The following is a 14,007-nucleotide window of genomic DNA, read 5'->3' on the forward strand; positions in this document are numbered from 1 at the left end:
GCGATGCCACAACAATTGATGCATCACAAACATCAGTTGGTAAGGGCATCTTCCAGACAACAGCACGGTAAATGACATGAAAGCAACATTACAGCACGGTGCACGTCACTAAGGGGGGCAGCACATAGCCTGCAGCCAAGTGGACAGCAATGGCACCGATAAGACCAAACACGAAACGCATCGAATTTGCGGAAGTGAGCGGGCGGGTGGGGCCTCGACAGTAATGTGACCACAGTCGCCTTTAGGATTGCGTGAAACGAAGCGTTATGTATGACCCTACAAAGACCCGTGGAGATTTTTAAGGCCGGACGCGAAATGAGACGAGGACGTGCGCAATGTTGAAGGAGCGACTGAAATAGAGTTTATATGCACTAAATGTCTGGCGCTGAGTGAGGGGGCTAAGAAACACCAGGAGGATTTACCATCATCATCACACAAGCGAGATCTCATGACTGGAGCAATGTGAAACGCTGATATCGCTCATTCCTTCAGTATATTGAGGAATAATAATGAACAACGCGCAAGATATGTCTCCCGATTTTGTCTTGATGCGCCTGGTCTCCGCGGCCGAGGATGACCGCTTGGACGAGGAGAATGGGAATCTGTCGTCGGGCACTGGACTGACGGTGGCTATCAAGGGGAACTTTGAATGCACGCAGAATCACGGCCACATCTCGGCGGTGAACAAAGCTCCGCTGGCCAGCGGAACGGAGGCACCTGACGCGGGAGTGATGGCGACTAGACCTGCGCTGTCTGTGCCGCCTCCTCCTCTTCATTCAGCCGAGGCCCACGGGTACGATCTCACCCACCGAGGTGGAATGGGGCCTCAGCTGTTGGTATTCAGAAACATATCGAGAGACTCTGAAGGGTTTGCCGAGAACAACTCGGAGGATCATCGCAGAGCTTTTGAGGACCAAGCGGTACTCGCTTCCGAGCCTGGCGCTGTGGACGCTCAACATCCGCCTACATGGACGCTGCATCCACAGCTCAAGCTGCCTGCGGTTGCTACGGATACGGATGGAGCCGAGTTGTGCCACCGGCATCGCTTGATCACAGACAAACAAGACTGGCCTTCGGTGGTGGATCACAAAACGAGCTCGATGACAGAGCCGGGCTGGAGCTGCACGACGGCGCAGCGGCAGCTCCAGCTGCCCGACGGTCCAGTGCTGGAGCTGGCGAGGAAATTCGGCGAGCTGGGAGTCGCTCCGGTACCCGAGTTTCTGCTCAAGGATGGCGAGCTGCAGCATTGCTCGTGTCAAAGCGTGCTCGGCTCGGCTGGAATCAGACAGGGAGAGGACCCGACCGAGACCAGTGATGCGCTGCTGGTGCTGGAGGGCCTCGGGTCAGAAGAGGTGAACGGCCTGGGCATCAATGCCTGTCAGAAGGCCGAGTCTCAGAACGCTGAGCCGGGTGCGTTTGCTCTCAAGTGTTTCCCGTCGGTGCTGTCCGGACAAGCTATGGGGGTGTCCGGGAGACTTTGCTCGCCGGCGTGTTGTTTGTTACGAGACTCGGTAAACATCAGGCCTCAGGCTCCTACCAGCGACAAACTAACTCCCGAGGTCCTGTCCCAAGCCGAACCCAGCCAGAACACCCCGTGCTCTAGCCAGGCGTCCACACCGAAGGCCCAGCCGGACAGGAGCACGACCCGGGCGCATCTTTCCGCTGCGAGCGGAGGAGAGAAGACTCTGAAAGTACCAGGGAAATCCAGGAAGGGCTCGCTTAAAATCCGCCTGAGTAAACTTTTCAGAACTAAAAGCTGTAGTGGCTCAAACAACATTTTGGACAAGAGACCTTCAGTAACATTCTCCATATCCTCAGCGGGCAGTTTAGTTGACATGTCTGGAGCGAGCGGTGGGGAACAAGACACGGCCAGGCGAGTTCTTCTGCCCAAACAACCTTAATGAAATATATGCTTTAACCTTTTTTTATACGCTGAATTTTTATTTCCCATATATAGGCCTATATATATAATCATGTTTTTTTCATGCAACATAAACTACACAGACATACCTCAAACCTAAATGACTACGGTAATGACTACAACTTTCACAAGGATTTGAGTTTTTGTGCTTGATGAACAGGACAACCACTGTAGTCCTAATACAGTTAGTAACCTTTATGTTGTAGAACAACACAGACCTTAATTTACTAATAAATCATAAACCTTTTTCTAAAAACACATTGGAAATTGCATAGGGAACACATGGCGCATAGCATTCATTGTTTACTTACCTACAAACTATAGCCTTCAACCTATGGCTTTTCAGCATGTTGTCCAGCTTTAAATTGGACCCCCAAATATTTAACATTTCAATCAAAGATTTAGCCTCTCACACATTCTGGTGATTAAAATTAACCAGGAAATGGGACACTTTTTTTTTGCATGTTTCTTTTTAACATAAATTGTTACTCCATAAATATTCAATAAGAAAGTTTATATTTTCTGTCATAAACTTTCTATCATAAAACACATTTTATAAAGAGGTGTCCTAAACTTGCTGTAAACGATTTTGAATAGTTTTCAATGTTTCTCAATGTCATATTTGGACCAAGGATCACAGGTGAGTGCAGTTTCTGTATGAGGGATAAGATATTCATAATGTGATTATGTGTGTACTATATATTTTAGACTAAAATGATGCAATGAACTTAAAATACAGAACAGAATGGATGTAAATTAATTAGTTGTCTTTCTTAAAATCTGACGATTTTCTTTCTGCAGCCAACCTGGACTAACAAGGGCACAGAGTGCCTTTTCTGCAGCCTCTTTTACTCCCGTTTTTACAGGTAAACAAAGATTTAAGGGAACATAATGGGGTGGAAGCTAAAGGAATCCTTGGAATACATGAAATGAAGGCACATTTGCAAACCACTAATTATAGCTTACACAGTGCATGGGAAATATAATGACACAGACAAATGATTTGGATGAGATTTGTCTCATTTTAGGCCAATCTTTGGAATTATTCTACATTATTGTAATGAATGTTGTTCTTATGGCTCTTGTCATTAAGTTCTGTTTTGTGGCTCTGTCACAGGAGAGACTGTGTCCTTGGTTGATGTGGACATCTCTCAGAGAGGCAGGAACTCCCCTCACCCTCCCACTCCTCCACCTCCCCCTCGGCGGAGCCTCAGTCTGCTAGGTGAGCCCCACTACAGATGTTCACACACCTCCTTGATCTCCATTGTTTCTGCACTCCTTCATTCATACCTTTCACATCTCCATCTGTTTCACACTTTTTAAATACGTCTACAGTAACCTCCCCCAGCCTCCCAGTACATTCCCTTTATCCTTTATACTGACACCTCTATCTTCTGTATCTGTCTATGCGCATAGTTTTATACACTACCGTTTAATGTTTTTTAAACAGTTTATGTTCACAAAGGCAGCATTTATTTAATTAAAAATACCATAAATATTAAAATAAGAAATACTGTGAAATATTATTACAATTTTAAATAACTGTTTTCCATTTGAATATATTTTCAAATTTAATTTATTCCTGCAATGCAAAGCTGATTTTTCAGCAGCCATTACAGTTTTCAGTGTCGCATGACCCTTCAGAAATTATTCTAATTTGCTGCTCAAGAAACTTTATTATTATCAATATTAAAACAATGCTGCTTCATATTTTTGTGGAAACCATAATGAATGAACCTTTTTTTTATAGAAAGTTCAGAAGAATCGCATTTACTTGAAATAGAAAGATTTTGTAACATTATCAATGTCTTTATTGGCCCTTTTCATCCTTGCTGAATAAAAATATAAATTTCTTTAAAAAAAAATTACTGACTCCAAACTTTGGAATTTGGAATTTACGTCCATTTTGGGTGATTCACTCACAAGTGGTGGGCACTAAATATAGACATAAATACATAAATATGGTCAAAATATTTTGTGATCATTCAGACCAAACGCATTTAACCAGATCACATTTGTAGTGTAAATGCGAATCTGTCTCAGACAACGTCAAAGGATTGCCTGCTCACCTGTCAATCAATTATTTTTTTGTGCTGTATCAAAATGCATTGATGCTGGAAGAGTAAGTAATGTATGTAGTCTTGAAAACAGAGGCCCTCCCCTCAAAATCCCATCACAAGTGTTCAAAAAAAAAAAAGAGACACTGTTGAGATGCATATTACGGCGTGTTATCAGTTCTAAACAGTGATCTTTTTCACTGCACCTTTGTGATCGAACCTTAGGCGGATGTTAAAGATGCCGTGTCAGCCTACACTCTTAAAAATAAAGGTGCTTCACGATGCCATAGAAGAACCTTTTTGTCTAAATGGTTCCATAAAGAACCTTTAACATCTGAAGAACCTTTCTGTTTCACAAAAGGTTCTTTTTGGCGAAAGAAGGTTCTTCAGATTATAAAAAGGTAAGAAAGAGATTGTTCTTTAAAGAACCTTTGACTGAATGGTTCTTTGTGGAACCAAAAATGGTTCTTCTATGGCATCGCTTGAAGAACCTTTTGAAGCACCTTTATTTTTAAGAGTGTACTTGCTTATTCTTTCACTTTGTCCTTTCATTTCCCTGTTTTATTTTTGACTTCATTCTTTTCATTTCATGGTTACCGGAGTCTCTGATTGCATTTTGCAACTATAAAATTCACAGAAGCGCCACTTAAAGTGAGTTATTGTGTAAGTCTAGGTGTGGTTTGACTTCAACAGTATTTGGCATCCAGGCCAGCAGTTCCGTTTCTAATAAAGTGAGGCCTCCGCATACGCTCTTCCGGTACATCAGCTCAGTGTGGTTGTGTGGTCTGGTAGTGAAGATTGAAATGATCTCTGTACTGGAGATATAGGTATTAGATCTGAGTATTTGTAAAGGAAGAAGCAGTCTTTGTCATGAGTGAACGAAGATGATTTGGTATGTGGATTATTCAGTCATTGTGTGTTTGAAGTTGATTGCTTATCACGTTTAGGGTAGAGATTTTAAGGAATATTCTGGGTTTCAATTCAAGTTAGGCTCAACTGACAGCATTTGTGGCATAATGTTGATAGCATAAAAATAACTTTGGCTCGTTTTATTAAAAACAGAAAAGAAAAAGAAAAATGGTACTTGAAAAAAGCGGCCACTTTCTGGAGAATTTAAAAGCAGAAATTCTAACCTTAGAATTCTAATTTTATAAAAATCACTTAAATGATTTATTTTGCTAAAATGTGTGTATTATTGAGCTGTTAAACTTTTAAAGTAATTGTTACAGATGTTTTAAAGTTTACAGCATTGTGTTGTAATGGCAAGAAAGTTGCAAAATTGGATATAACTTAACACTGAAGAGGTTACTAAGTGATTTTTCCACACTACAATCATGTTAACACTCATATTGTTCACATCATGTTGCTGGACTATTGAAACAGTATGTATTTTAACTTCCATTGTAAGAGATTTTACCCAGATTTGTTTTTTAAAAGAAATAATAAAAAAAAAAAAAATGTTTATGGTAATCAACATTGTGTCACAAATGTTGTTAAAAGATCTTGCATTGAACCAGGGTTATTATAGTTAACTAAACCTAAAACCATGAAAAAATTGTGTTAGCTGCCAAAAAAAAAAGCTAGCTGCCAAGGCAACATTTCCCATTTTCATTTAACTTAACTTGATGTACTAAAATAACTAAAACTGAAATAAAATTTATAAAAACGTTTATATTTTATATTATATATAAATTTGATGTTATATATATATTTAAAAAAAAGACAAAAACATAGAACAAAGTTACTAAAATTTTAGAAAACTAACAATATATAATAATAAAAACCTAAGTATTAATACAAACTACAATAGTATCTCATTGATACCTTAATAACACTGTATTGAACCCAGAATATTCTTTAAAAAAATAATCAACATAATTTCTTCCCAGCTAGGAAGAAATTCATTTTCCAGTGTCATGAGTGTATGATTGAATGCACATACCAGCGTGTGGATTTATTTTTACAGATGCCCTTGTTGTTTCCCCATGTCATATGCTTCCTGTCACGGTGTTTTAGTCTTCAAGTACTATAAGAGGATCAGATATTGTCACATAATTGGAGGATTTGTCCTGCTCCTTTATGCTTCAGACAGGCAAAACCCACATGTTATTCATACAAAAAGCACAAGTCATTGAATGTAATATTCATGTTAATTCCAATACTGCAGTTTGCACAGTATAATATGACTGCATTTTGATCTATGTTTGGTAATAAATGCAAGAATGAATGATGTTGTCGTCCCTTTGCTCTGAAGCTGAATGGTGTTATGGTTGAATTCAGTCATGTTCTGATTCCTCTTCATCGTCCGTGGCACCTGTCTCATTCTAATAGACTTTAACCTTCTGTCTAGCCTTCCATTGCTTTTTCTATGACATCTCCTTATTGTCCTGGCTCTGAACCCTCCCTCCTGCTCTCTTCCAGACGATATAGGTGGGCCGCAGCCTGGGCCTTTCCTAGTGAGTGTAATGGGGGCCTCCCTGCAGTCTCTCCCTCTGCCTCTTCCTCCTCCTCCCCCTCTCCACGCTACCATCCAGCATAGTCTCAGCCTCAATGGTAAGACTTGGGTGCAGTGGAGGGGGCGGTGTGTGTGTTACAACCAGTGTTGGGCAAGTTACTCTGAAAATGTAATCAAATTACTGATTACTCCTTTTAAAAGTAATCATGTTACTGTTCTGATTACTTTATTTCAAAAGGAATTAGTCATTAGTTACATTACTAGTTACGTTACTTTTTTCTCCATGAAATTTATGAAATCCCAGCATACATGCTCCCGATAAGTATTTGTTATTAAAGCATCAACATTCACAGAACACTGTTCTTTTTAACTAAAGCGAGCGGCTGCTGCGTGCATGTTTTGGCGTGGCAGAATGCCAGCAAAGAGCGCTGCATTTATAATCTCTAAAAGACATCTCAGTTCATCGCAATCTCACAAATCTCTGTTATAACACAATAAATATATGCATAATGAATCTTTCATAATGTCTACAATTCGTGTGCTATAATGAGAGGATTCGTGAGCACGCAAATTTCAGCACTGCATTGCTCAACGCTGCAAACACGTGTTATAGCCTAAATAGAAACTCTGCTGTTTTCCATTTGAATATATTTTCAAATTTAATTTATTCCTGCAATGCAAAGCTGATTTTTCAGCAGCCATTACAGTTTTCAGTGTCACATGACCCTTCAGAAATTATTCTAATTTGCTGCTCAAGAAACTTTATTATTATCAATATTAAAACAATGCTGCTTCATATTTTTGTGGAAACCATAATGAATGAACCTTTTTTTAATAGAAAGTTCAGAAGAATCGCATTTACTTGAAATAGAAAGATTTTGTAACATTATCAATGTCTTTATTGGCCCTTTTCATCCTTGCTGAATAAAAATATAAATTTCTTTAAAAAAAAATTACTGACTCCAAACTTTGGAATTTGGAATTTACGTCCATTTTGGGTGATTCACTCACAAGTGGTGGGCACTAAATATAGACATAAATACATAAATATGGTCAAAATATTTTGTGATCATTCAGACCAAACGCATTTAACCAGATCACATTTGTAGTGTAAATGCGAATCTGTCTCAGACAACGTCAAAGGATTGCCTGCTCACCTGTCAATCAATTATTTTTTTGTGCTGTATCAAAATGCATTGATGCTGGAAGAGTAAGTAATGTATGTAGTCTTGAAAACAGAGTCCCTCTCCTCAAAATCCCATCACAAGTGTTCAAAAAAAAAAAAGAGACACTGTTGAGATGCATATTACGGCGTGTTATCAGTTCTAAACAGTGATCTTTTTCACTGCACCTTTGTGATCGAACCTTAGGCGGATGTTAAAGATGCCGTGTCAGCCTACACTCTTAAAAATAAAGGTGCTTCACGATGCCATAGAAGAACCTTTTTGTCTAAATGGTTCCATAAAGAACCTTTAACATCTGAAGAACCTTTCTGTTTCACAAAAGGTTCTTTTTGGCGAAAGAAGGTTCTTCAGATTATAAAAAGGTAAGAAAGAGATTGTTCTTTAAAGAACCTTTGACTGAATGGTTCTTTGTGGAACCAAAAATGGTTCTTCTATGGCATCGCTTGAAGAACCTTTTGAAGCCCCTTTATTTTTAAGAGTGTACTTGCTTATTCTTTCACTTTGTCCTTTCATTTCCCTGTTTTATTTTTGACTTCATTCTTTTCATTTCATGGTTACCAGAGTCTCTGATTGCATTTTGCAACTATAAAATTCACAGAAGCGCCACTTAAAGTGAGTTATTGTGTAAGTCTAGGTGTGGTTTGACTTCAACAGTATTTGGCATCCAGGCCAGCAGTTCCGTTTCTAATAAAGTGAGGCCTCCGCATACGCTCTTCCGGTACATCAGCTCAGTGTGGTTGTGTGGTCTGGTAGTGAAGATTGAAATGATCTCTGTACTGGAGATATAGGTATTAGATCTGAGTATTTGTAAAGGAAGAAGCAGTCTTTGTCATGAGTGAACGAAGATGATTTGGTATGTGGATTATTCAGTCATTGTGTGTTTGAAGTTGATTGCTTATCACGTTTAGGGTAGAGATTTTAAGGAATATTCTGGGTTTCAATTCAAGTTAGGCTCAACTGACAGCATTTGTGGCATAATGTTGATAGCATAAAAATAACTTTGGCTCGTTTTATTAAAAACAGAAAAGAAAAAGAAAAATGGTACTTGAAAAAAGCGGCCACTTTCTGGAGAATTTAAAAGCAGAAATTCTAACCTTAGAATTCTAATTTTATAAAAATCACTTAAATGATTTATTTTGCTAAAATGTGTGTATTATTGAGCTGTTAAACTTTTAAAGTAATTGTTACAGATGTTTTAAAGTTTACAGCATTGTGTTGTAATGGCAAGAAAGTTGCAAAATTGGATATAACTTAACACTGAAGAGGTTACTAAGTGATTTTTCCACACTACAATCATGTTAACACTCATATTGTTCACATCATGTTGCTGGACTATTGAAACAGTATGTATTTTAACTTCCATTGTAAGAGATTTTACCCAGATTTGTTTTTTAAAAGAAATAATTAAAAAAAAAATTTTTTATGGTAATCAACATTGTGTCACAAATGTTGTTAAAAGATCTTGCATTGAACCAGGGTTATTATAGTTAACTAAACCTAAAACCATGAAAAAATTGTGTTAGCTGCCAAAAAAAAAAGCTAGCTGCCAAGGCAACATTTCCCATTTTCATTTAACTTAACTTGATGTACTAAAATAACTAAAACTGAAATAAAATTTATAAAAACGTTTATATTTTATATTATATATAAATTTGATGTTATATATATATTTAAAAAAAAGACAAAAACATAGAACAAAGTTACTAAAATTTTAGAAAACTAACAATATATAATAATAAAAACCTAAGTATTAATACAAACTACAATAGTATCTCATTGATACCTTAATAACACTGTATTGAACCCAGAATATTCTTTAAAAAAATAATCAACATAATTTCTTCCCAGCTAGGAAGAAATTCATTTTCCAGTGTCATGAGTGTATGATTGAATGCACATACCAGCGTGTGGATTTATTTTTACAGATGCCCTTGTTGTTTCCCCATGTCATATGCTTCCTGTCACGGTGTTTTAGTCTTCAAGTACTATAAGAGGATCAGATATTGTCACATAATTGGAGGATTTGTCCTGCTCCTTTATGCTTCAGACAGGCAAAACCCACATGTTATTCATACAAAAAGCACAAGTCATTGAATGTAATATTCATGTTAATTCCAATACTGCAGTTTGCACAGTATAATATGACTGCATTTTGATCTATGTTTGGTAATAAATGCAAGAATGAATGATGTTGTCGTCCCTTTGCTCTGAAGCTGAATGGTGTTATGGTTGAATTCAGTCATGTTCTGATTCCTCTTCATCGTCCGTGGCACCTGTCTCATTCTAATAGACTTTAACCTTCTGTCTAGCCTTCCATTGCTTTTTCTATGACATCTCCTTATTGTCCTGGCTCTGAACCCTCCCTCCTGCTCTCTTCCAGACGATATAGGTGGGCCGCAGCCTGGGCCTTTCCTAGTGAGTGTAATGGGGGCCTCCCTGCAGTCTCTCCCTCTGCCTCTTCCTCCTCCTCCCCCTCTCCACGCTACCATCCAGCATAGTCTCAGCCTCAATGGTAAGACTTGGGTGCAGTGGAGGGGGCGGTGTGTGTGTTACAACCAGTGTTGGGCAAGTTACTCTGAAAATGTAATCAAATTACTGATTACTCCTTTTAAAAGTAATCATGTTACTGTTCTGATTACTTTATTTCAAAAGGAATTAGTCATTAGTTACATTACTAGTTACGTTACTTTTTTCTCCATGAAATTTATGAAATCCCAGCATACATGCTCCCGATAAGTATTTGTTATTAAAGCATCAACATTCACAGAACACTGTTCTTTTTAACTAAAGCGAGCGGCTGCTGCGTGCATGTTTTGGCGTGGCAGAATGCCAGCAAAGAGCGCTGCATTTATAATCTCTAAAAGACATCTCAGTTCATCGCAATCTCACAAATCTCTGTTATAACACAATAAATATATGCATAATGAATCTTTCATAATGTCTACAATTCGTGTGCTATAATGAGAGGATTCGTGAGCACGCAAATTTCAGCACTGCATTGCTCAACGCTGCAAACACGTGTTATAGCCTAAATAGAAACTCTGCATACGCTCGCACCTGTTAATCGTTTATATTTTATATTAGTTCATGTTGCTTTTGTGCAATAGATGAATAACAATTTATTTGTTTTAGATATTTTATGTTTAGATATTTCTATTTTGCGGGAGTCCCGTGAATCATTTTATTCTCCCGCATCCCGCACACACACGAGTGTCTACCCGCCCGCACCAGCACTCGCCCATCTTGTCCCGTGCTGCACTCTGTTGCGTCGGGTCTCGCGGGAGAGCAGGTCTCTAATCCACTGGCACTTGACTCGACAGTGCGTGTGGTGTACTACATCCTTTTTACAATCTCTAGATTATAAAACACTGCATTCTTTCAGCAATGTAACGCGGCAGTAACGCATAGAGACCTCAGCTTGTAACTATACTTTAATTACTATTTTGAAAATTATAACACGTTAAATTACTCCATTACTAAAAAAGTAATCAAATTATAGTAATGTGTTACTAAGTAATGCGTTACTGCCCAACACTGGTTACAGGGTGTTTCAGGGCATCTTTCTGGTTCTGAGAGCAGATCCTAACCTCCCCTTCCCCTTTCAGCAGACCTGCTCCTTCTCTGCCCTCAGAAGCACCTTTATTCCTTGAAATGTAAAGAGAAATGGAATATAGTGCGAATGTAACTGTGGTATTCTTGTGAAAGGCAAAGGCAAAGACAATCCATGTCACCCGCCGCATGTATTGTTTTGCTTAACAAAGGCTTTGGTTGACCGTGTGGTTTCGTTTTTCAGTTCCTTTTGCAGCTCAGAGGAAAAAGGCGGTGTGACTAAAGTGCAGAGAGGAAGTGTGAGCGATGGTGCCATACTGTAGAGTTCAAACTTAAGCTGTGTGTTGTAGCATCTTTTGCTCAATGTCTCATATAGAAATATAGCTTATGTATGAAATATGAAGGGGACTAAAGATATGGCAACTACAACATAGCATGTATGCATGTTTATTGGTAGCTGATATGACATTTCAAGTGTGATATGCTATAGGGGAGCCTGGGGCAAGTTGTCACAGAGGGAAGTTGGCATAAGGAGAGTTGTTTCAGTAAATTAGCAATGGATCTGTGTTATGGGTTTATACTATATAATCCTAGTAAATTAGAATCATTTTTGTAAATTCTGTTTCCAAACAGAACTTTGTTGTGCTCTAGCTTTTGGGCAAACAAGTGAACACAATATACAACACAACTGGGGCATGTTGTCACAAAAGGACAATGTGTGTTTGGTAAATTAGTAAAGAATTTAAATATATATTTTATATTCCTGTATAATTGCTATACACAGTTGTATATGAAGCTTTTAATAACCTCATATTATTCACTTGGGATATCTGTATATTTAACAGTTCACAATTATAACACTTATAGTCCTGTCACACTATAATGAAAAACTTAAATAAATACATTTTAATCTAAACTTTTGTAAACTGTTATTTGTTTTGTAACATTCATGATGTTACAAAAGATTTATGTTTCAAATAAATGCTGTTCTTTTAAACCTTCTATGTATCAAAGAATCTGGACAAAAAGTATTGTGGTTTCCAGAACAATATTAAGGAGCACAACTGTTTAATAAAAATAAATGATAATAATAAAAATAAATGTTTCTTGAGGGGCAAATCAGCATATTGGCATCACAGGAATAAATTACATTTCTATTGTAAAATAAATAAAAAATATTTTTTTATAGTTATTTTAAATTGTAATACAATTTCACAATATTACTGTTTTTACTGTATTTTTTAATCAAACTTTTGAATGGCCATTTAGCTACTTTTAGATGGAATATTAGTCTTAGCTGATTGCAACTCAATATTTGCTGTTGTATTTAAAAAATGGTCCATTTGTGTCTCAGATGCTTTCTTCCGGGCACTTCCACATTCGGCTCCATCACCAATGGAGACTCCGGCCCCTGCTAGAGTGGCCCCGCCCTCAATCATGTGTCCACTGAGAGGAGCCGATTCCAGCAGCTTCACTGCCAGCTTGAGAGAGCTGGAGCGGGTGAGAGACAAAACCAGTTAATGTGAAGTCAAGAAACAAGAGGAAATTTCCACTCATATGATTGAAATATAATTCGGCATGTTCATTTATAGACCTTTCTAACTATGAAATATGACTGTGGTTTCCTGGGTTTTGCGTGTTTATTCTTTTCAGCACTGTTGTATGGTCGTTGTGTGTTTGTGTCTGCAGTGTGGCTGGTATTGGGGGCCGATGAACTGGGAGGATGCTGAAATGAAGCTGAGAGGAAAGCCAGACGGCTCGTTTTTGGTGCGGGACAGCTCAGACCCACGATACATCCTCAGCCTCAGCTTTCGCTCACAGGGAGTCACACACCACACACGTATGGAGCACTACAGAGGTAAACACACGTACATACATATCTGTAAACACGCTCAAACTCTTTTTGGACATATCAGACTCAAAAGTGTAGCCAAAAAACTTCTGAAAACCTGATCTAAACCACATCCTCTAGTGGTTTGAAGTCTGATTAAAAAGTCAGTGTTGATTGCACTGCCTGAACAAACATATTAGATTTCATCACTTGCAGAATGACAGTTAGTCCTAAATTTAGATTTGAAAAGTCAAATCGGTAGTCAATAAATGTTTTCGCACCACCAGGGTGTTTTTTTTTAATCAAATACATAACAGAAACTGTGATCACAATATCACAATAAACATTAAAGGTGACATATCATGAAAATCTGACTTTTCCAGGTTTTAAGTGCTATAATCAGGTCCCTGGTGCATCTACCAACCAAGAAAACGTGAAAAAGATGAACCCAATCACTTTGTTTTGGGAAGCCTTTTTCTGCAAGTGTCTGAGAAAACGAGCACGTCTGATTTTGCTCACTTGGTGACGTGGCAAAGGGATCTCATTATAATATTACCGCCCCTTAATCTGTAAACTTCCACTCAAGGCACCGTCATTTTGATTTCGCAAGCAACAACGGTGTACCAGCTTTAATGCCATGGTGAAAGTTTGAGCAAAGCATGCTAACTGTTCTGTCTTTGGCTGCACAGGTGAGCACAGAACACTATTTACAGTCCCAGCCTCAGAGGAGACAAGAGAGCAGTGGATTTATTGATTTATTTAGGCTACTGTATATTGCTGCTGCCTGCTACACAGATCTAAAATAAACATGCGATTTATTTCCCAGCTGTTTACCTTCATAGACATAACCAACTGTTTTTGTAACTCGTGTGTTTTTAATGTAAACTTTTGTGTGAATGAGAACTTCGTTTAGTACTCACATGCTGTGACAGCCGCTTTCTGTCCGTGTGCTTCAGATGTGTGCTCTCAGAAAAACTTATATCTGAAGTTTAAACTCATATGGTTTAAAA

General features: G+C 38.3%; 1 protein-coding gene across 1 annotated transcript in view; it reads left to right on the plus strand.

Annotated features, from left to right (window-relative positions):
• The first annotated feature begins 68 nt into the window (after positions 1 to 68).
• The window catches only part of socs7 (suppressor of cytokine signaling 7), a 17,024-nt gene continuing 3,085 nt past the window's right edge, over positions 69 to 14,007 (plus strand). Inside the window, exons 1-6 of the mRNA XM_016249955.1 lie at positions 69 to 1,873; positions 2,723 to 2,787; positions 3,039 to 3,143; positions 6,400 to 6,531; positions 12,521 to 12,666; positions 12,856 to 13,024. Of these exons, the coding sequence (XP_016105441.1) occupies positions 510 to 1,873; positions 2,723 to 2,787; positions 3,039 to 3,143; positions 6,400 to 6,531; positions 12,521 to 12,666; positions 12,856 to 13,024 (1,981 nt within the window). The 5' untranslated portion in view covers positions 69 to 509. The remainder of the gene's footprint in view (positions 1,874 to 2,722; positions 2,788 to 3,038; positions 3,144 to 6,399; positions 6,532 to 12,520; positions 12,667 to 12,855; positions 13,025 to 14,007) is intronic.

The sequence above is a fragment of the Sinocyclocheilus grahami genome, unplaced genomic scaffold, assembly GCF_001515645.1.
Source record: "Sinocyclocheilus grahami isolate Dianchi unplaced genomic scaffold, SAMN03320097.WGS_v1.1 scaffold25.1, whole genome shotgun sequence".
Taxonomy (NCBI): Eukaryota; Metazoa; Chordata; class Actinopteri; order Cypriniformes; family Cyprinidae; genus Sinocyclocheilus; species Sinocyclocheilus grahami.